The 24,700-nt window shown below is 38.4% G+C and overlaps 1 protein-coding gene and 1 long non-coding RNA gene across 3 annotated transcripts in view; one reads left to right on the top strand and one right to left on the bottom strand.

Annotated features, from left to right (window-relative positions):
* Window positions 1-24,700, top strand: part of LOC117605071 (uncharacterized) — a 129,825-nt gene that overhangs the window by 67,757 nt on the left and 37,368 nt on the right. The gene's annotated exons all lie outside the window — the stretch shown is intronic.
* The window catches only part of LOC117605068 (uncharacterized), a 34,010-nt gene that overhangs the window by 5,281 nt on the left and 4,029 nt on the right, over window positions 1-24,700 (bottom strand). For both annotated transcript variants that reach the window (XM_034325902.2, XM_034325903.2), the window contains exon 2: window positions 23,227-23,645. In XM_034325902.2, the coding sequence (XP_034181793.2) occupies window positions 23,227-23,539 (313 nt within the window). In that variant the 5' untranslated portion in view covers window positions 23,540-23,645. The remainder of the gene's footprint in view (window positions 1-23,226; window positions 23,646-24,700) is intronic.

Genomic DNA, 24,700 nt, shown 5'->3' with positions numbered 1-24,700 from the left:
GTGATACACCTTATTTTTCATTACGCGATCCTAGTCTTGTTTGATTTATTTCAAGACAATCATTTTATTTCATCGTACCACTCGATGGGAAAAAATTAATTTATTCACGGAAGAGTGGATGTTAAGCGGTAATATTGAATCGTATTCGACACACATCATGTTGGGATCCGTTACTCAAACGCGATGGCCGGATATGGAAAGGTTCTGATACGACGATATACATTAATGTAACGAAACTCGTTCTATTACGGTTGCTTGGTATTGTTTCATCATTAATATTCGATTAACCTGCATCCCGTGAACGTCGTGAACAATGCACTCGAGAGTCGTGTCTCTTCTTAGGAGTTTCGGCCCATGGGCGAAACGAAGACTCCCCTTTCTTTTATTTATTTATTTCTTTTAGTTTCTCAGTCTACTCGGATCACGAATCTAAGATGCTATGGAAATTTATCCGGAGATTATGGAAACGAAAGTTGTTTAAATCTGTAGCGGTATTCGTACCAAAAATACGAATAACAAGAAAATTAATTAGTCAATCTGAACAATGTAAGTACAAGTTGAATATCACCAATACCATTGTATCCTTTTAACCTTTCATTCACACACGTGTGCTGAAAGTAACCAATTACGTTAGCCAGAATTATGCAAGGAGGAACGTGGTCGTATGCTAATCGAAATGAAAAGAAATCAGGGTATACCGATACTCATTAGGTCCGCGAACGTTGCCAAACACATACCATGATCCGGATTATTTAGATCACTCTCATTATCTCGGAGGTCAGGGCAAGCTGGAAGTAAGAATAAATTCCAGTCAAAGACTTTCACGTTGCGTAACCTGGCTTCCTTTTCGTTTTATACGCATCGAACGCACTCTCCTCGTGTGCATCAGCATGTAATTGATGGTGTTTTCAGAGAGAATTAATTTAATTTTCAAGCAACGGGATATTTTTGTTAGTTCTTAGAGAATCTGAATGATCAACTAGTTGGCGTGACTAGGATCCTTTTTGGGATGGGCCAGGTACACAGAATTTTAAAGTTCCCGGAGTTTCAGAATTTTAGAGTTTTAGAATTTTAGAACTTCAGAATCTTAGAATTTTAGAACCTCAGAATTTTAGAATTTTAGAACTTCAAAATCTTAGAATTTTAAAACCACAGAATCTTAAAATTTTAAAACCTGAGAATCTTAGAATTTTAGAACTTCAGAATCTTAGAATCTTAAAATTTTAGAGCTATAGAATCTTAGAATTTTACAACTTCAAAATCTTAGAATTTTAGAACCCCAGAATCGTAGAATTCTGAAATAATAAGAAGGTGATGGACAGGCCTTTCCTTAAATTAAAATGTTAGTTACATCATCGTCACAAATTTTCTGCCTGCAGCACACGTTTCTCATTGTTCTTCCGCAGCGAAATTAATTTATTAGTATAGATGATAAATTATGTCAACCTGTCTACTTAAACGACCGATTCCTGACCACTGTTCAACGTTCACTTGCGTAAGGGTAGCCTTCATCTTTTTCTTTTTTCACCGGTTTCATGTAAATTTCGTGCTACTCCTCCGGTGTAATAAATAACGATCAGCACGGGCAAATTGCCGCTTCTCTTTACGTTCGCAAGACTTTTCCCTCGGTATTACGTGGTCCGTTCGTGTTGCTCGTTACGTGCACGCGTGATCATTGGGAATTAATGGTTTTTGCAAATGGACCTTGCGTGTACAGGGCGGTGCCATTTCTCGAGAAAGTGGTAACCAAAGGAGTCTCGTGTTATCACTTCTTTGTACCCTCTTTTTTACCATGTAAATTTTTTCACCTGTCGAATATTTTAAATATTACATCAATTTTACAACTAGTTTGATTTAACTGTTCGTATCTAATTTATTCATAATCCATTTTTCAAGAAATTTAAGCTCGGAATAAGCTCGATGACTCGTTATATGCCTCGATTCACCTCGTTTCTTGGTTCTTCTTTTACGACGTTCCCTTCGAGTAACCGAACTCGTATGGACGCACGCCGTTACCTTCGAAACGAATTAATTACTCGTAATAAAGCTGCTTAGTTAATCGGTCGATCGTGATTTCATGCTTCTTGCCCGCGCGATTACGGTTGTATTGCGTAAAACGGACAAGGTTGTTGCTTTTCACGGATGAAACCGTGCCAACCGTGGAATCAGAGATTTCGTGAGCTCAAATACGATGTTAGAAATCTCGTAACAAATTAAAATAGGCATTTTCTATAAGCGGATTAATTATTAATTATTTTTCTTTCGCTGAAAGATCTTTTTCTTTAGAACAGTGGATACCTTTTCTTACTGTTCATAGATTTAAATATTTCTTATGCCTTATTTAATTAATAATTTATATTTTTATTAGAGATCCTACTTCCTGTCCATTCTATATGGCACTTAAAGGAATTTTTCTTATTCATTTCATTTTTATTAAATTCTAAGTCTTTTATTTTAATTTTTGGATTTCATTATTTATACTTATTTCTTGTACAGAAACGTAGACTTTCTTCCTGTTTCCTATGCCTATAAAATATTTGAAATTTGAACGAAGCAATGACCCGGGGATCGCAACAGAGGCTTCACACGTAACCAGAACTTTCGCGGCTGGCATCTTTTCGTAAGAAATATTTTCTTGCCAGCTGGTTCCCAAGCCCATGAATAATCGACAATAACATCTGATAAACGTATTACACTAGGAAGCTTCCGTGACTGCCACTTTCCAGCGAACAGGAGAATTCAAACGGTATTGTAAAGACGCTCAGCTCGTTCCCAAACGCGATGCTACGAATAAAACTGGTGTCGTAACAACGTAACATCGCTACGTGAAAGGTAGTTTTTCACATCGTAGCTGGGAGACTAGGAAGTCGATGAATTCGTCTGTTCTAAGAGAATATTATTATTAGCACTTGTTGCATATTAATATTTTAAATATTTCTAAATATTTTCAAGTATCTTGAAAAAATGGTAAATAGGACATTTTAATTAAGGAGAACAATAATTAATTTTAAGCATAATGTTTGCAAACAGTGATTATACAAATGTGCAATGTACAATTGTAAAATCGTGTATGGTACTTAATTAAACTGTTCTATGGAGAAATAATTCATGAACAATTTGTACACACGCGATAAATAAGAAATCTTCACGATGGCAATTGTTTCGTACGATAATCAATAAGATTTCGATCGTATCACGTGTAACGTTTCGCATCAACTTTTAATTTCCTAACGAATGATTTCTGGCATTGTTTACATAACTGCAACGGCACGTAATAATTTTCTAAAACGAGCATTGGTTCACATTGCGGGAAACCAGTGTTAGAAAGCGCACCTTCTATCCAACGTAAATGTCAACAATCGTGATAACCGATGGAAAGTGAATTAAAATGAGCATTTCATTTGTTTTTATTCGTTTATCAATCAATATCATGTCGTAAAGCATATATAATTCTATTGCCATGAAATCTCCGTTTCGCGCTTTTTTTTTCACGTTCGAAGATTAATGCATAATAGGAAGTAACAGGAGTTTCTACTTTGGAAAGTGGGACACACCGGGCTTAGAACGTTTGCTACATTTCAACGATCATTTGCAATTTTATTTCCCAAGAACTGTTCTTTTCTACCAGTCGAAAGCGACAGAAATTGTTACCGAAGTGAAATGAAAGATACTTGCGTACGAATGTTTGAAATTTAACGAAGTACATGTTCGTAATCGAAAATTTGAATGCTTCGTATCATTCGAATTCTATCGATATTCAAATGTGTCTGATATTGAAATATTTCTAATTTTTCCTAGTCGAAAATCTCCATTATTTATCGAACAAGCTGATAGTTTATAATTCACCGGGTTCCTATTCACGTAAAGCTGTGAAAGTCTGAATTATTCTCTGTGCACGTCGACGTGAAGTCCGGTCCCCAACGCGCCGAGCGTGTCGTATTATTTCCATTATTTTACACCATTGTGCGGTCAGCGATCGCTGCGTAGGCGTTTCACGATACTCTCTTGCTCGATGACAGCTGTTCAGCTGGAAAAGTATCGTGCTGTTCGAGCTAACCAACTGACTTCTTTCGTTTCTGGTCCGCGGACCATGACGAAGAAACTGTTTTCTGGTACTGCAGTCGAGATGAAAGAACGTACTTCTGTTGCGGCTGCGAACCGTGGATTTCCAATGAATCGTTACGTTCCTGACAAATTATATTTATTACAATTTTTTGGAAATTCCTAAGATTCATTCTATGTTTTATAATGTCCGACTTACTTCTATTATGAATCGGGCATTCTAATAGAAACAGAAATAGAAATAGAAATTTTAGTCGGATTTGAAGGATTAATTAATAAATTGCAATTATGAAACAATGGAACTTGAATTAGATACAGGTACCGTTGAACAGAGCAAATTAAATGAAACAGTCGAAAAGCAGTAATGAAATAATTAGATACAAACAAGCAATTAGTATGAAAAAATACCATATATGAACCAATCAACGAGTGTATATTAGTTGGCGTAGTGTAACGAACCGTTTAAAACAAATTAAGTAACGGATACCGGAAAGCGGAAAAGATACATCTAATTTTCTAACATTAATATTGATACATTTTTTAAATTTGCTGATTGTATTTCCTTGATTATTTTTAATAGATTCCCAAGAAATTCCAATGATAATACAATTCGAATAAATTTAATTTATTTCACTTTATAATATATCTCTGAACTTGTTTTACATTTTTTTAAAAACATTCTTTATTGGGGTGGGGGGTCAAAAATCAGAAAGGTCAGTTGACCCTCTTTTATTTGATATTTTAGATAATTTCAAAAAATATTGTTGGGAATCAATAAAGAAGAAAATTAGATTTAATACTATCATGATATTAATGGAATGAAAAAAAAAAATTGTACCGACTTCCCATTGGCCAATTATGGTTGCCCCACTGCTTCAACGTCTACATAGAATTATCCATGCGTTTCTTAATTGCTCGCAACAGCACGTGCAATATCCGACGTCGAACCCGTTAGGACGTTCTGTCCGCAATTAAAAATGAATTAATCAATCCGCTCGAACGTTTTACGCTCTCAGTCTGGTTTCGTTCAACGATTTCGCTAGCCGGTACATATATCTCTGCCACGGTTTCCGTCATTTTAAACTCCCGCCTGAATAGTTCCACGTAATAATCACCGGTTGAAATAGTTGGCTCGTTTCTCAAGCGTAACACACCGGCTCGCGACAGTTATGCACACGGAAGACACCGTTCAAGGTGGAACGAGTTCCTATTAGCGATGGGAACGACACCCTCGCGATAGTTTCATGGAAATCATTCAGTTATTTTTCAACGGCGATACCGAAGTAGCCGAGGAGACACCTCGGCATTCAGTGCATCCGATGGACATCAGGGTTTAATGTATTGACACTCTTCGAAGGTAGTTAAACTTGTGACCGTCATCTATCTCTTTGAAGTTAGTTGCTTTTCTAGTCAACCATTTCTCAACGACTTGCAGTCATAAAGTTTCATCGCAAAAAGGAATTGCCCAGTTCGGTTGCTGTTGCTATTTATTTTCTAATTGATCGAGGACTTTTTTTCTTGTATCGTTTAAAGGTTTATTGAGTGAACCTTTAGGGTTACAATAGAATATTATTAGGGATACTCTATTTTTTGAGTACTCGAACCTAAGGTACTATTTGACTAATGACTTGAAACTGAATTCAGCAGCCGATTTTGCATTCGGAGGTAATTGATTTTCGGGTATCGAGTTGAGTTCGAATCCCAAATTAATAAAATACACTGGACAAACTTTTAAACTTTCGATCCCCCCTCCCGAAACTAAAAGTAATTCTCAACTCGATTTTGACCCCAATTTTTGGGTATCCCTACATCCCTAAATATCGTGTCATTAATATTTAAATTGTATTAATAATAATGGCATTGAAAGTTAAAGTGTCACAATCGCTAATCCGTGGCAGTGGCCATCAAAGTGTTAAGTATTGTTAACTAAAAGCTCATTAAGTATCGTCAATAGAATCTTAATGGAAACGATGACGGAATCGGTTCTATCGCTAGTTCCTCTTAACCGGCACGACACATCCTTGAACAAAATGGGTGACACACGATCGCCACGTGTATCCTTGCTAATCCGACACAGGATCTACACCAGAGTCGTTCACACCTGGTTATTCAATGCTACAATTCACCACGCCGATGTGATTTACAATTGAATCGACACGATCATTTTTCATTTTCTTTTTTATCTCGCTCGAACTAATTCCAACAGCGTCTTCCTGTTGGTTGTAAATGAACAACAGTGACACAGCCGTTCTTAACACCCGTTACAGTTATAATGAATTATTTCGTTCTTTGATCTTTTTTATTTAAATATTCTTATTGGATCTCCGGGTTGCTACTTTCAATGATTTACATAGCTCGAGACACGTGTATATTGTATCGTATCAGTTCAATTATTATCCTTTAGTAACACCATTTTTTATTTTTACTGATGTGAAAATTATTATTTTTAAGAATGACTATTACATTTACAATTTTTTATATTATTTTTCCATTTGTTAATAACTCAAGTGTCTTTATCTAGATGAACTTTGCACCTGTTAGGTCAGGTTAGGTTAGTTCTTTGACTCCATTTTATGTTAGTCTTCATGGACCAATCAGATTACAAATAGAAATCAATATGGCGTCCAATTAACCTCAAATATTAAAAACGTTCGGCTTTAACTTTTGAAAGGTTGAATTTCTAAAGTCAAAATTTCTATTTCTGAAAATATTAAGAGAAATTAATAATTTTCGAGTCCCAAAACTCTGCCTTCTCGAATATCCTAACTTTGAAGACACAAATTAAAAAGACTACGTTTTGGAATGGTTGGTAACGTCGATACGGTTGGTGATCATTAATCAACCTCACGATTCGCTGCTTCTAATAAATATCGAATTATATGTAACGGACGTAGGCAGTATCTCGACTTTCTATCTGGGAGATCGTTGCACAGGACCCCGCGTAATATTCACGATCGTCGTAAATCCGCTCGTAAACCGTAAAGAAGTAGTCTGAGACGAAAAATCGAATCGATCCTCGCCCATAGCCTCTGGTTAGGATCCAGTGGCTTATGCAACGTGCCTCCTCGGTGTATACACTTTCAAGGAGTCGGCCTCTCCTCGAGAAGCACATGGATTCAGTTAAATGCTTTCTCTCCTTTCCAACCTCGGAGATTACGACCTTGTCCCAGCTCTCTTGTCGAGCCACTCTCGATTTCTTCCGGGCTGGCCAGCCAACGGTGTCTAGTGACTAATCTTATGTGTTTTTTTTTTTTAAATCCTGCCATGTTGGTTCCCCGTTTCGAAAGCGGGGCGAATTTCTGCTTGTACTCGCTAATTTACGATCACCTTACTGCAAGATAATTCGACGATCGTTGTGCAATTCTTCCACTCCGCTCGATTGATTTCGAATCTGACATTTTCCTTACCAGTCATTTCATCGTGACGTTAATTTTAAAGACTTTGTACCCGGAAAAGGACTCATTCTCTAGGTAGAGTTTTATATATTTATCAAAATTATTGAATCATCTTCAAGGAGAAAAAAATTTAATTCAATTCGACAGAAATTCATTTAGAAGAGTGAATAAGAGGAAAGTGTTCCTAATAGAATAGAATCCTCGAGGGCTCAAAATTCCATCGAAACGAGCAGCGAGCACCTTTTCTATGGAATTTCAGGTCGTGCTTGTTTCCCTCGACTTCCAGTATTCTTCAGCCTTGAGATCGTAACCCCGGCAATTCCCAGAGCTCTCTCTCTGTTCGCTGGGTGATCGCAAGGTTATGCCAGTAATCAGGAGAATAAGCCAGAATCCTTTCGAGCAAACCGATCACGAGGACCCGCGAGGTGCATCGTGTTGCAACGCAAGAAGGGTGCACTTGGCTGCGCATTCCTTCGAAAGGGAACAAAGTGCACCGGTTAGGCGCTAACAATACCCTCCAACATACCAGACGTTCTATTAACTGAGCCTGGCTATCTATAACGACTTAGCAATAGGCTTGCAGTTCTACCGAATGCATTTGGTAACCGTTTTCCAGTATGCAGTTTATAAAGGAAGGTTTTCTTCTCATTGTCGGTCTATTGAAATTATTTTCATTCTAATACACAATAATATATGTTAGGGAATTAACGAACTTCTATTGTAATTCAATTATATAAAATTTGAGAGTTTTAAAAATGAAGAATTCTAAATTGATAAAATTTAATGAATCGCCAGTAAAAACATTGCTGACCGACAGGTAGCGAAGAATCACAGCCCCATCTTCCTTTCTCTTTCTCGAGGATGAAAAAAGTCGATCAAGCTGTGCGGCAGAGATTGCCAGGGAATCAAAAAGCTACGGTAACGAACAGCATAACCCGTAATTAACGCGCACGAGGCATCGAAGGCCTCGGCAGGCCTTCCATTATCGTTCAACCACCAGCTAGACCGCTATTACTTCCTCTACCATCGGCTCTGTTTCCTTTACCGCAGGTCAAGGTCTTTCAGCTCACGCTGCTATCGATGCAACGAGTTTAAAGACCCGCGGAAACCCAGGAAGCTGCTCGATGACGCGATACTGCAAGTCACGCTCGCGTGAAAAAGTCCAATGCCATACGTCGTTTGTACTGTTACGTACGATTCAACGTTCGTTGACTTTCCGATGGCGAAATGTCACTAACATTTTGGAAGAACAATGTGGAATCGACTCACCATACTTTCCAAAATTTATGAATTTCATAAAATGTTTTGAAAAATTATGGAACACCATCAGATGATCAATTAAAAATTGACGATTAATTGAGATATCCTGAAAATTTTTGAAGGGAGTAATATTTAAATGCATTCACAGTCTGCATAAATGATCTTCATGAAATATAAATCCTCTCCCAGAGCACTGAAATGGACAACCACAATCTCCATCAATAAACAAAAAGTTCTAAACCTGCAGAATCCCTCTTCTTCTATCCAGTTGGCTGAAAACATCGCCGGTAATCCTAGCTAAACACCAAGAGCATCGAGAGTGGCAACGACTTCCTATCGCGCGAACCGGCCAATCCACGAATAGAATCTCATTATCGCGGCAGATTATATTATTAATTTACCGAGCGGATACCAGAATCTTCGAGTAAGCGCAATCGTTCGATCGTTGGAACGATTCGTTTCAACCAGCTATCTCCCCGGGTGCCAGGATTTTTTCTCCCAACCGCGGGGTCGAAAACATTCTTTCAGCTTTTCGAAGCACCCTGGATCAGCCACGTGCACCCTTCGGAACTGTACGACCCCCCATGATTCAAGGTTAAACGGCTCGTTTAACCCTCGGATCGTGGCTGTTCGCGATGGATCACGCTTTGGAGCTGGCCGATCCAGCAGCCGTATCATCATCCTACTCGAACATGGCCTGGCATTAGCTCGCGTGGCCATAATACTGGAAGCGAGTCCACGAAACCGGAAGCGATTAGTCAGATTACGTGATCGAAGGCACCGTTCGACCGAGCGTTCAGAGTCTTCTTCTTTCTCTGTACGTGTGCTACCGGTAGTCACGTAGATACCCGGTCCTGGATCGCGTCCTGAAACTCTCCGGTACTCGTTTCATTGGATTAAGTCGACTCGCTAAACCGGTAGCCGCCAGTTTGCTTACATGGAATGTTAGATCAGCCATGCGTGTTCCTTTTCTTTTCCTATTTCATCGGAGGTAAACGAATGAAACTCGGCTCGGATGAATTCTATCTTCGAAACTCACGAAATTCGTTGAGTTTGTATAGGAAAGAAGACGAAAGTGGATGCTGACGATGACGATTATTAGGCTTATCGCAGGGGACTCGATAGAGGTAACTGTAATTCTGAAGGAGCTTTGATTGTGAATAATGGGAGTAACTGTACTCAACCGAGCTGGAAAGTGGCAGTGAGGAATCGAGTAGCTGCGGATGAACGATCGTGTAACCGCGAGTAGGTGCGAGAGACGAGCTAATTGGACGACAAGGAGTAATTAAATGACGTTTCTGTGGCTGTTTAAAAATTTTAATTAGTTTATATTGGTTTTCCTTTAAATTCAGTCAAGTTTCTTAATTAACCTTTCCAGGAAAAATTCATTTCCTCAAAATTTAAATTAAATTAAATAACACAAGATTGATTATTTCTAGCAATTAAATTTGAATAATGTTAACTTTATTAAGATTTCCTGTGGAAACTAATCAAGAAATTGATTAATGTTCAGACACATCAAAATTTGTCCATTTGAAATCTTACTCGATCTAATTCTTCTTACACTTGATAAATCTTAACTCAGCAGGTACTCTAAAACAAATAGAAGTAAGAGTAATAGATGGATGAACTGAAGAGCAACGGATGGTAGTAAAGAATCCCAGCTGGTGGCCTTAAATGATTTAATTAGCCGGTTACAGTTGCAGCCAAGCAATTAGAACAACCGGTAACAGGATGGTGCGTTCACGATTCTAACAGTTCTTGTTACGAACGAGATACTTTTAAAATCGTGAACTTAACAATAATATATTATTAAATTCTACAAGGTTCTCCCTTGTTTAACAACTGACACTGAAAATTATTCTATTTTTTTATTATAAAAAAAGGCTAATATCTTTCTTCAGATAACATTCTGAATCTAAGTGGTCACTTTCGTGAAGGTAGATCAATTGTGTTCGAGACAAGCAATCAAAGACTATGAAATTACAGGTTGCCAAGTGCAACAAGAGCGCAGTTGCATCGCTACGTTCCTGACCTGTTTCCCTCGATTGGCAACCGAAGAAAGAATCTATCCTTAAATCGTTACTTCAACTTCGTTGTTGCCTCACCTAAAGCAAGATTGTTACATGTCAGTTTCGAAGAAAATACACGTTTTGCCGTCCACCTGATTGCGCGAGGCTTTGCAACTGAACTTGTTGAAACGCGCTTTTCAAGGGAAGGGTTGATGATTGCTACTCGACTTCTTGAAACGAAGTCTAAAGCGTGAAAATGATGGGTTTGCTGTGAGAATATTTCTATTTTCACATTTCTTTTTTAACAAAGAATCTGTTGCTTCATTATTTTATAGGAGTTTGAGGAATCTTCACCTAAAGAATTAACCCTTGGACAACGATACAAAATTTAATTTCATTCTCTATTTTATTCTCAGGAATACTCTTGTCTCGTTATTTTTCGCGTCACATTAGAACACGTGTTCGTTCTACGACGGCTAAGCCGAGTTCTCAGTGTTCGACATAAGAATGAGGCGCTTCTAAGGTGCCCCTGCGGGTACTGGCGGTCTTCAAACCTCTTGATCGTAAATAACCACCCTCGTGGCTAGGCTTCTATTATAATGGCCACGGTACACGTCGCAGAATCGTAATATTTTACGAACGAATATTTATAAATAATTCATACCTCTTCGCAGTGGCGCGAACGTTTCCGCGTGGTTCCCACATGAAATGAAAGAAGATATAATTTCAACGATTACTATAGTCAGATAATTCCATTAACATTACCATTCGATACGCCTGTAGGAAACTTTGATGTCCCCTGATTTATGAAAGTCATGAAAAATCTTTCAACGTCGAGGGACAACAGATCGTCAGAAGCGATTCGAGCGTCCTGTAAATCCTTCGACGTAGCAGCATCATAAAATGCATTTACGTACTGGATGCACGCGTTTCCACCAAAGAGCCCTATCGTAAGGCGAGAAAGGAACCCCGGTTTCGCCAACGAGCCGCATTCCAGCGGCTAACAATTTTCAAGCAATGTCAATTCTTAAAAGCGACCGTTTTATGAATCTCGATGCAACGACCTTTCGCGGCAACGAGGACAGCTAAAAAGCTCGTAGCGAGGCTCGTTTCTACGGTGAACGTTCGGAATAATTTCGATGGAACGGACAGTCAGCCTCGGACGTTTATGTATCCTCGCGATAGGGGAAGAAAGCCGAACGAAACTGGCTTTTCCCGGTGAAATTGACCGCCTCGAGAGTCAAGTACCAGCGGCTTCCTCTGCTTCTCACTCGATAACACACCTACGTGACAGGGAACAAAGGTGATAGAGAAGGAAGAGGGACGCTTAGCGTCGTTTCTCACGGCGTCACTGTTCGACGATATCTTTAGGGCCGTCACAAAACCGACCGCTGGCCAGGCCAGAGCCTTTTGTTTTATAGCATTGCATCAGGAATCCTGAAAATTATGACTGTTGAAACGAGCCGTCTCGGTGTTCCTTACGGCCACTCAACGTCGTCCACGTTGACGAGCCTACTCCCTGGGTTCAACAAACCCTTTGTCACCATATACGGGGTGAGTAGATCGAACTGTGTTCGATATAGGGTAATTATCTAAGCAATAATTGGGCTGAATTTTACCTTGGGACTCATAAAATTGGGACTGGAACTTCAATTTTTATTGGGACATCAGTCTCTCTTGTAGAATATTGACTCTAATTTTAATTAATTAGGCTGGGAATTTTTTTCAATTTCCAATGATTAGTCTGCCCTTGATTCTAATAGTATTCGATGAGAAAAGTTAAAAAATCTAAAAAGTATCTAACTATGTTTTGCTTTTATTAAATTAAATTTAATAAACTGACCAGTCAATGAATATGGTGTCGAACTAATCTTAAATTTTACTAAAACTCTTCTTCTGATCGCAAAAAATATTTTACTATCCAAAGAAAGAAACGATTCCATGTGAAACACGTGTTTCGAACACGTGTACAGAGTACACATAAGTAATCGCGAAGTTCTAAGATCGGTTGTACCTAAGCAAGAACCACTCCCTTTTCTGGGACGAGTAGGGCGTGATCGAGTGTACAATGAATACGTCGTAAGTCAATTCCTCCATTAATCGGTTTCCTTCTTCGTAATCGGTGCTGACTCGAAGTAGCACGTGCTGTTGATACGACATCTGACGAATACGGAATTTTTAGCGACATCAGCCAAGTTTTGAGGATTCCTTTGATGTGCCTTTTAAGTAAATTTCATTCGTCTTCGTTTTAATTTATCTCAAATTTTTACTCCAATTAAAAGAACCATGTTTCTTAATTAGTAATTTAATATTGATTGATTGATTAATTACTGAAGTTTCTGTAATTTAATTTAATTTCTTAAAGTTGGGGAAAGAAAAAATTAATACTCACTTTGATATAATCTTTTTATTTATATGTTTATAAATTGTTATTTATTACTATCTATAAATTGTCCATAAATTGTTATTTATTACTTTTTTAAAAATGGCATTACATCACTTGAAATACGCGGGCGGTATGTGAAATCGTGTAAAAGTATGTCATTGATATCGTCGCGTTTCATTTGATCAAAGGACTCGGCTTAACAAGAAGATCAAACTGTGATTTATGTAACAGACGTATCACGATGTGCCAACCTCTGAATACCGCTGTTCAGGTATGCCCGCTGCGAATTTCGAAATCGCCAAGGTGGTCCATGGAGATATTCCAGGCACGAACATGCTTCGAAGGAACACCTCTTGTTTCATTTACAAACGAAACAATGCTTTAAGGAGTTGTCAGGAAGCTATTGCGGTTGTCGTTGAATCGACGACACGCGAGAGAAGAAAATCTTTTCACTCTACTCTGCATTGTGTTCAGCGAAAATTTCAAACGAGGTTTCAAAATATCTCAACGATTAGAAGGTTTGTCAATCAACCAAATAATTCTAATGGGGTTTCAATTCCAATTGAATTCCAATTTTAATTAAGTAGCCAAATTATTAAAATCGTCTTCTTGCCAAATTAAAATATTCAAAATCCACCGAATAAACAATACCTCGAAGATAGCTACATATTACGATGCAACATCTCTGAGCTATTTCCATAGCAATATTTTTACGAAGATCGCCTAGAAGAAGCAATGGAAAAAAGGAACACTAATGCTCGTAATAATAGTAATAATAAAAATAATGAACGTAATACCAGTGTTCCCCTTTGCTGCATCGTTCAATCTGCTTTGAAATTTCATGAAAACCCCTCAAGTTCTGGCGAGGCTCAAAGTTGTTGCAATTTATTATTACTGCGTAACTGCGTTATTTATAAAACGACACGTTCCCCGGCGCAGATCGTGAAGATACAATTTTCCGCATTTTCTACGCGTTCCTTTAAGCCAGGACAACGTAAAACGTTCCGCCGGAAGCGAGGCATCGTAATAGCACGTTGGCGCGCCCTGTGTTTGAAGCATTGATCACTTCGAGCGGTATCGATAAACTTAATGTTCTTCAGGAAGGCTGCTTTTAAACAGTTTTCTTGTAAAACCATTGCTGAACGTGTTAAGCAATACTAGGCATTTCCAATTGATACTTTCAATAAAATTAAGAAAGCTGGATTAAATTCAGCGGAGTGGATTAAAATTTCTGGAACTTGAAGCTTTCTAATCCTTAAGGGCTTTTTAAGAAATATTTTAAGAAGGATTAAAAGAGGCCTCCTGGAAAGTGATACCCAGGGCTGTAACCCCCTCAAATCTCTCCTTGATCCCTCGAATCCTAGTTACCTCAATGATGGGACATCCTGTAGATAGAAAGGGATCAGACGAAAAGGCTTCAATGAATCGGGGACGAATTACGATAACGACAAACGCGGAATGGTGGAGCCAGGTACGTTCGAAAGGCCGGAGAACATCATCAGGAGAACGCGGAGTTGAGATAGGGCCGGAGGTGAAACTAACGAGTGATAAACAACGATAAATTCCTCCCACGTAGGCCTCTCGCTGCTGACTATCCAGGGGTAATTTCAATGATCCCGGCTGCACCGGCTCGGCGTAAACGTGCCCACCAAGCTGATGCATAAATACCTATAAATATGACACGGCGGGGCCCGCGGTAACGTTGCATATTAAATTACATTCTTAAGCAGCGGCAAGCAGCCGGCGTTCACCAGAGGGGCTGCATCAAGTCAACGGGTCTGATTAAACGCAACCGGAGGATCCAGCAACGAGATCGAGAGGCGAACGGAACGGACAAGGGTGAAACGGAGAGTGAAAGGAGGAAAACAGACGACCACTATCCTCTGGCTAACCCATTCCACGCCATTTCCGTTCGAATCGTTGTTCCTGAAGCTTAACCAAGCCGGAGAACCACCACCCGGAGGCTGGCAATGCTAATTATTCTGGTTCATGCGAGCAATTTGTCGGGTACCAGCCAGCGTATATTTAATAGCCACGGGGCTTCTTCGGCCCACGGGTATTTACATCTGTAGCGAATACCGCGGACGTAATATGGGACGTCGGGAATTAGCTGAGGAATACTCGACGGATGGCCCCTCCGACTCTGACGACCTCCTGGGTTTAATTGTTCAAGGATAATGATCGTTGGGATGAGATTTTTGGAAAAGGATCTTTATTTCTATGATTCTATAACCATGATGGGTTTTATAATTTTGAAGATGTTAAATTATTATAAAATTAAAGTATTGAAATATAAAATATTTGCATAAAGATGGATTGGTTGGTAAAGATTTTAATTAGCAGTAATTAAAGAACCAAAGGAAGGTACGTGCATCGAAGCAAATGATTCTAACGCCATTACATCGGTCAGCTTCGTAGTCGGGAAGAATATGCACGAGTTCCCTTTTAAATGCCAACCTTCAAAGATTAAAATTCATACTTATGCAAATCGGATTCCACGATGGGTTCCTTTTATATGCAAGGCATCGATCACGAGTTAATTACAGGATACCGTCAAAGACACTTGAGATTCCATAAAACCAGTCTGTTTTATTGGTAGCACATAAACCAATGCCTCGAGATCTTGCATTAAACTTGAAATTTCTTTTTCATTTTGATCCCTATCGTTTCGAGCGTTCTGTCTGTTTTAAGCCTCGCGATTATTAATCGCTTCGATCTTTCGACATGTAAATCGTATATCTTGAAATGTATTTAATCGTTCATCTAAAGTGCGTATCGGATGAACATTGCCAATTAGGAATCGTTGATTGGAATCAGATAAATTACTTGTTCCTTACTTATTTTAACCTTTCTGAAAGATAAGTTGGACAGAAATGAGCGAAAAGTATAAGGGATAATATTATTTTCTTTTAGTCTTTATTTTCCTATAAATTGCTTTTGATATTTTAACCTTCTAAGTGGTAATGACGAGTTAACTCGTCATTGGAAAATGCTTCTTCAGCGATAATGACGAATATTTCATACAGAAATACATGGTGTTAATTGAAATTGAAATTGAAATATTTTTACAAGTAACGATAACATTCAAGTGACTGACCCTACACGATCTTTATAGCGAAAGGGTTAAAATACTGAAAAAGTAGCCTCGAGTATAATAAAGTATTTCTTTTTTTTTTCGTAGTAACAGTGGCTGAAACAAGAGGCTGCCGTTGAATAAATTTGCAAATATTTGCCGATTCACTCGTCCGTCACGGTGACACCTTCGAAATTTATTCTTTCCAAAGCGACGATTGAAATTCACGCGTATGCAAAGTGGACCCCTGAATGGTTCCTTTCTGTACGACGAGCATTCAGCACGAGTACTAATTACGGCACATCCTCGGGGAACCTGAAGAACCATCAACAGCTCTCTGTTCTTTTATCTGTTCAACCTTGAACGTCACAAAAGCCTCTTTCAAACTGGAAAGTCGCCTTTTTTTCACGTAAATTCTTGCGACCATTGTTGCTGGAGTGCGTGAAAGGTTTTTGCAAATTCTTTTTGATAGTTGAACAAATGGTTGATGTTGAATTTTTATTCATATGGTATATTAAATTTTTTATTTATCAAATATATTTTGTTCAGATTTCTGGTAAATTTTAATTTTAATTCGAATGTCCAGCTTCCTGAAAATTAGTCGAAAGTGTCATTTAAACCGGAAATACGTAATTCCTCCCCTAGAAAGTATTCCTCCATGAAAGTGGTTCCAGTTTCCTGAAAATGGATCTTTCAAGTTCTCTTCGCACGACATTCCGTGGCCTTCATTGTGACAATGAGTTTCTCTTTCTAAGAAAACCACTTTCGAGGGAAATACCTGGTCAATTTGCAGAAAAACATCTCCATCTGCTGTCCTCGGTAAAATTTCAGCAAAGATCATGTTTAAATCGAACTTCTTTTTCTTCACTGTCCTTTTATTACGTTATGTTACATCAGGATGCTGGCAAATTTTAGGCCATAAAAATATTGCTACGATGCTAATGGTACTTTTTTAACGATCGCCATAAAATTATGGCATCGACTTCTCTATTCCATGGTCCTTGGGAATTAAACTGCTTTGGTGGAAGGTTCTTCATTTAAAATTGTTTGGTATATTTATTAACACGTTTCTCGAAGCAATAGATGAAAAAAATTCTAATAGAATTCTTAATATGTACTATAGAAGTCACACCTATTTTTTATAATATTACCTTGAGAAACAAGAAACCTTTCGTTATTCAAACGAACGTGCTTCTTCATTAATTACATTAATGAAATTTACTTTATTTCAAATTTTAATTATTCAGGGGTGCAACCATAATTAGCCAAAAGGTTAATTCGTCATCCCCAATTAGAAGGTTAATAATTGACATAAAAACGTTTTGTATCACAATCACGAGTACGTGATACCAGTTTTCCAAGGTGTTTAAAAAAAAGAAAAAGAAAAAAATGGCTGAAGAAGCGGAAGACGAACGAAGGTGCAATTTTTGTCGACTACCGCAAACCGGAACTGTGTTACCCGCTATTATAGTCCACGTGCACCTGCATTTCGAGTGTTCTAAATCAGACGTTTCTTGGTAGAAACCATCCAGAGAGTAGCAATCTCGAAGTTAACAGAAGCCCAGCCGAGATTCCTGGTTCCGCTCGGCGCAGAAGATCGTTCCAATTTCAGCGTCGAGAATACGTGATATTAAATCGTGTACGAGCAGCTAGTCTGTAGCAGGTAACGCTTAATCGCTGGAGGAAAGCTGGTGAATTCATTCCGGCAAGAAACGGGCAGATTTATTACCGGGATGGGATGTCTGTTATCACCATTCTGTTATCATCGTTTCACGGAACGTTATTCTCAAACGAGCTGAGCTTCACGGTTCTTTAACGTTTCTGGGAAATAATGTTTCTGTCTGAAGTGCGAACCGTTGGAAATTACCTTGAAGAAAAAGTTGAAATTGGAAGGTAAATGACCCTATCATCCAACATGTGAAAATTGAAATCACTTGAAAAAAAAAAGTAAAATAAAAATTCTATTGAAATAAAGGAAGGGTTAGAAGGGTCTGTTAACCTCCGCTATAAAGAAATAAAAATTCCTGTCTAAAAAGTTTTTGAAAGAATACCAAAGTACAGTATCGTGTACAGAAGCAAGGGAACAGAAGCATTAACAAAATCACGAATAACTATAAAACAATATCCTAATGCATCGAAGACATCGAGATTCGAGATAGAACTTAAAAGCACTGTAATGTCTTTCCTACCATCTTTCTCACGCGTCCGGCTCGAAGAACATGCCTATCGAAAGGCAACTAATGCAAAACGTGAGTAAATGGTAATTAAGGTTCGGCAATTTCCTTTCGAATCGAAATAATGCAGCAATATTTAACGATTACTAGCAAGTCTTGATCGTATCAGCATTATAAAGGCTCAGAATCTTTTAAGGATATTTGAAGGAAATTCTGTGCTTTTTTCAAATCTCTGAAGCTAAAAGGTGCTATTATTTGCCACAAGAAAATTAAGAGGAAGATTATCAGAAGTATGATATTTTGTGGCTGGTTGTAGCCAACACTTTCAAACGTTATATAAATTGGATTACTAATTATTCCAACGAAGAACCAATCAACAAAAAATGTACCTTTTAGTAGTTAAATCAAATGGTACCTGTTGAGTTGATTTCATCTTAAAATCAACTTCAATCTACTTAGAGAACGTTTGAATAAGAATAATTGGAACGGGTGTACGAGCGTTAATTTGATTCTGGTATTTCTCGTGGAACGTTCAACACCCACTAGCATCGGGGCTAAGGAACCCGAAGGAATCCAGCAGTCCAGAGAACAACCCCTGGAGGGCAGGATTCGATTCCGTGGAGTCAAGCAGGTGCAGAGCAGGCGGCGCGGGAATAAACATATTTCCAAGCGATCCTCGGTCGAGCATCGAGGGCCATAAATAAAACAAGAGATTCCTCGACTTGGTCCGCCATAAATCGCGAGTCCGTGGCGTTCGATGGCTCGAAGGAACCGGGAACTTCTTCGAACAGCCTCGATCGTAAACGTTCCACGTCCAGGAATACCCTTAATACCTTTGCAAAAGCGATGCTGAACTTTCGATTTCGCGACTCCATCGCGTTTCCGAGACTTACGCAAATCCGAGAGACGAGCAAAGGATTACGAGGATTCCCTTGGAAATCTCCGAACATCCTTTCTGACTGTAAATCAAAGAGTTATGAGAAGGGAAGCTGAAGACTGTACGCTTCCGCTTCAACACTCTTCGTCAAGCTGTTCTGCGTTTCTCGACTGTGAGTTTAATGCTTGATTTGTCAGTAAACTTGTGTGCCAACACTTTCGCAGCTACCAGGACATTTATTATTTTGGGACAGGTAGAGATATTTTCGAAAATCAAGTACGCTTCATGTGACTTGTAATAATTTATAAGAATGCAGTTTTATTGCACTTTTTAAAAATGCAATATGTAGCTTTGAAAAAGTTATAGATAGAAAAAGATTTAATAGTATAGGATTGTCTATTTTCCTATGACTTTATCTTTTTAATACGTGCAAGAATGCACCTAGATGCAACTGCACTTTTTCATAAGTGCAACGATGCATATAGATGCAACTGCATTTTTTTTAGAATTGCAATGGTATATACAGATGCAACTGCATTTTTGTTTAGAAATGCAATGGTATACACAGATGCAATTGCATTTTTTTCATAAGTGCAAGGATGCACCTGATGCAACTGCACTTTTTCATGAATGCAACAATGCATATAGATGCAACTGTCTTTCTTTTTAGAAATGCGATGGTGTACACAGATCTAATTGCATTTTTGTCATAAGTGCAATGATGCACATAGATGCAATTGCACTTTTTTATAAATGCAACGATGCACTCAGATGCAACTGCACTTTTCCAACAAAGGAATTAATAAGGAATTAATAATTTTCTCAAAATATGCTTTACAAAAATTGTTTATTATCATAAAATTATTCATACAAGAATGAAAATTGACTGCTTTTAACAGTTGTCTTTTGGCGAACACCCACGCGAATGTATTCAGAGACTGGAATACACGGTTCGCCTAAGATACGACGCGCGAAATTACTCGCATAATATAAACGTTTAAGACGTCGTTCGTTCGGAGGAATTTCAGTTGAAAAGCGATTCCCTCGATCGACGAGGCACTCCCACGGTTTCGTGGAGTCACGAGCGCGCTTTCACGCGATATCTGCACAACCGCCCCTATAAAGATAGGCCTCTTCTCTACCGAGAAACACTGTTGGATTCTAAGCGCATAAACGCCGAGACTCAGCCGCACCTGATAGACACACCGCTCTCACTTGAATGTTGATAACGTCTTCGTTGAAACAAAGAACCTAAGGAATCATTTCTTCTTTACGCAGAAAAAGCGTAACTACCCATTAGCGTAATTAGATAGGTATCAATTCTTCAAAATAATGACTATTCCTCTTTATAAAATGAAATATTTCATTTCGTTTGAGTCCAAAATAGAATTTCGATCGCGCAGCTCATTAATAAGCCCCATTTATAATCGAAGATGAACATCAAGCCCGCCAAAATGCCTGGGCCCCTCAGTCAGTCAGAAGGCTTGATCGAGAACGAAGCGAGGAAAAAAAAGAAGCAGAACTCATTGCTCGTCAGAGCTCAACCCGTGACCTCTCAACTTCCACCACCCCTGTATCCTTGCACGATCTTCTTCATCATTAATTAACATTGCCAGAAAGATTATTCTGTCAACGAAGATATAATGGGCGGCACGAGATTTATGCGTGCAACGAGAAAGCGGCATAATCGAACGCTTAAGGGTTGTACCATTTTTCCACCAGCCGCCCAATGATTTATTTTATGATACTGATTGGATAAAAATTCATTCGTATACGTTTGAAATATTTTCACCGGATCGATTAATTTTCGGTAGAACAGCTTTCAATTACAACGAGTTAAATATAGTATAATACTATCGCGTTGATAATTTTCAAACTCCCACGTAATGTGTTAATTACATCCGTCGAACAGATTGAACTATTAGCGATCCATCTCTGAAACAAATCGCGCGTATCGCGTTACAAGGCTGCTTACACTCTGCTTTGAATTCCATTATCTCTTCCTTCCTTTATCCAGTTCCTGGTCTGGTATTCCCCTCCCACGCCCCAAGAACTTATGCAAACCAGACGCGCAATGATCGCATCTGTTCACAATGGGTCGCTAACGAAGTCTCCTCTGGCCTGATCTCAGCGTAAAAGAACAGCCGTGTAACAATCGGCCGCGTGAAATTTTTTCACCCTACCATCGCATCGCGTGCACACGCCTCGCGTATTCGATGCGAGTATGCACTCGCTCGAAACGTGTCGAGACGATCGATACACTTTGAGAATTTAATTACGAGTACGAGGAAGAGTTAAATGGTTCGTCGTAGGGTAATTTAGATAATAGAACAAATTGACGATTATAAAAATCCTTTTAAAACAAGACAATACGCTTGATCAAGATTAGGCACGGTTCGAATCAAACACTTCTTCACCGCGCTAAGCTCGGTTTCATTGTTAAACTGCCACTGCCACCTACAACCATCTGTTACTTTCTTTCCACCGATCTCGGTTGAATCACCCTCCTACCTACTACAACCTGATTACATATGTACAACACTTGGTAAATAAGAAAACAAATACAGCTTCTTATATATTGCTCCCTGTCGAGGAAATCTCGAGAATGCTGTAAACGATGCCTCGAACCGGCATAACCGGGGTATTTTTTAACCCTGAGCTGGCAAGTCTTAATACACTGGTTCTTACGTATTTTTAATATTTAAATTAACGATTTTTCAATTTGTATGCATAAAGTTTCAGTATTTCAAGAATTTATTCAGAATTAATTAACAATATTTTGTATGTACAAGCTCGTTTAATTTCAACGGATAAAACAAACGTTGTCAACCCACGGAAACAAGTTTAGCAACTTTAATTGTTCTAAGAGTTTATATAAGAGAAAAAATGAGACGTGATGGAATTGTAAACGTTTCCATCGATCAAAAGGGTCGTTTATTAATCGACCACTTTCCCGGCTACGATCTTGCGCAAGCAATCGTACTGCCTTTTAATCTGAGATCGAATTCCCGATAGAATTCGCGCGCTCGATCGATCATCGCCTCCGACGTGATCGATATATATCGACACTACGCACACTCGATCGATTCTATGGAGTTACGGATATCTCGCGGCCCATTAAGCGCCATCGGCACGCTACATTTTAATGAATTTCTGGTTACGAGGATATTGCCTTTCGATTTTTATTCGACCAGCGTTTCGATGGTTCTCCTTGACTTGATTTATCGGCCAAGGAAAAGTTCTCCGTCCGTATAGAATGCTGAGAACGGTAATCATGATTTGAAAAATGGAATGATCTTGTTCGATCCTCTTTTTATATGATACTATTTAGGACATTAAAAATCTGACGTGATTCGATGACATAAAAGTATCATAAAAATGCACTTATTTTATATCAATTTGAAGCTTAATGTTTGCACAAAATGATTTTATAAGTATTTTGTTAATAATATTAATGTAAGTTGGATGGTTGTTAGAAAACTTTCAACAGGAAATTAGAAAACAGTGATCAATAGGAGATTCCCTGACAATCAGCCATTATAGTTTGTATCAATGGATAATTTATATAGTATTTTTCAGTAAATTTTAAGCTTCAAATAAACATAGAATAAGTGATATTTCATGATAATTTTATGTCATCAAATCGTATCAAACTTTACACGTTTCAAAATTAGTCATTGTTTGCTACAATTATCAATCAGCCATTTTGTATTAAGAATTTTGAAGAAACGTTTATACAGTCTTTTTGGATGTCTTTTAAGCTTTAGATTGATATATTACAAGCGGCACTTTGCAATAGTTTTATGTCATCAAATCGTGTTAGACTTTTTCTAATTATTTTAAGTAGTACAAGTCAACGATTAAGGAGACAATTTCAGTTTTCATGGGTTCCTTCAGCTAAAATCTATTCTCCGCTAAAATGTAGTTATTTCCTATCAAATGAAAAGTAGATTTAACTGAAAAAGAAAGAAATTTGATTGCACTCACCAGGATATCCTTCGGGTATCACGATTTCGGGTCCAACTTTGACGTCGTGCCGATAACGGTGCATCAACAAGGTAGCCGTAACTCTCAACGATCTTTGTTGTTGTTTGTACAATAATATCGGTCTTCCACCGGCACCTTCTACCCTAACCACCCTGGGTAACGAAAATCTGTCCAAAAACTCGCGGAGGGGCATGAATCCACCCCCGGAATTCGCGGCTTCCGCGGTCGCTTCCCGCGAACTGGGCAACGAATCATCACCAGTTCCGGTTGCTTCACCACTGGACAATGTCGAAAATTCACCACTCGACGACATCGTCACGCACTAGATTGTTATTCACGGTTTCATAGGCACTGAATTTCACGAGCTTTGACCAGGAATCGCTAGGAAACTGTTCACGTTTCACCCTGACAGTTTGTTCCTGGAAAAAAAAGAAAAAGGAAATTAAGAATAAAATTTTAATATTCCTCTTAGGCAAAATAATAAAATTATTTTTGAACCATGATCGTCCCAGGCCTTGAAAAAATTATCACATCTTCTTTAGAAATTAACCTGGATCAGATTTGACCCCATTCTCTCTTACGACTTGTAGTCAGATCATAAATTCCAAGAAATATAATTCATAGAAACGCATCAACACGTTATACCCTCTCTAAACAGTGAATAACACCCCTAATGCGTCAAATTACTCCCAGAAACTAACATGACACAGCACTCTCTATTATTATCATTAAGATTATGATCAAAGAAGCGAGAAAAAGGTAAAACGAAGTTTATTCTTCCAAAGGAATTCGTTATTCTACGAAGCGTGGCAACCGTGACAGTGATTCGCCGACGGCTGACTGTACCGTCAGCTAACGAGTGATTATGCTCCAGGCCCGCTTCGCGATGATGGTGATGATGATGAATTTATGATGATGATTATCTGTCGTGGCGTACCGCTGTGTCGCCACCGGTGTTTGTCTTTCATACGAAGTGACAGTGCCGTGAAAAAGAGCGAAAAAAGGACACGGAACGATGGAATGAATCTAGTTCAGTTTGATTGAGGATTGTTCTTTGAACATAGACTGCTGACTAATTAAACTTAATTGATTTTGACGAAGGAGGATTGCTCGTTGAAAATATTTAGATTTCTGGACATTTACATTATTTAAAATTATTTAGATTGCAATCATTATTATTAATTAATGAACTGAAATTACTGTCGTCAGTTTCATGCAGCATATGGTGCATTGTCGACTCATTTGTGAAATTATTATAGAATGATATCGAAACGACGATGACTACTTTTATTACACAAAGAATGATTGATGGCCACGAACTCTACAATTCAACGTGATCAAATTACGTTTCTAGAGAATGCAATGATGATTTCAATGGAAACTCGAATTGTTAATCATTTTTCATTCATTCATGAATTAGTCAGTATTCTTCATAATACTATTTTGCATTAGTATTTCAACAATTTCATAAAGG

This window comes from Osmia lignaria, chromosome 5, assembly GCF_051020975.1.
Source record: "Osmia lignaria lignaria isolate PbOS001 chromosome 5, iyOsmLign1, whole genome shotgun sequence".
In the NCBI taxonomy this organism is placed as follows: Eukaryota; Metazoa; Arthropoda; class Insecta; order Hymenoptera; family Megachilidae; genus Osmia; species Osmia lignaria.
This window is presented reverse-complemented; position numbering and strand designations above follow the sequence as displayed.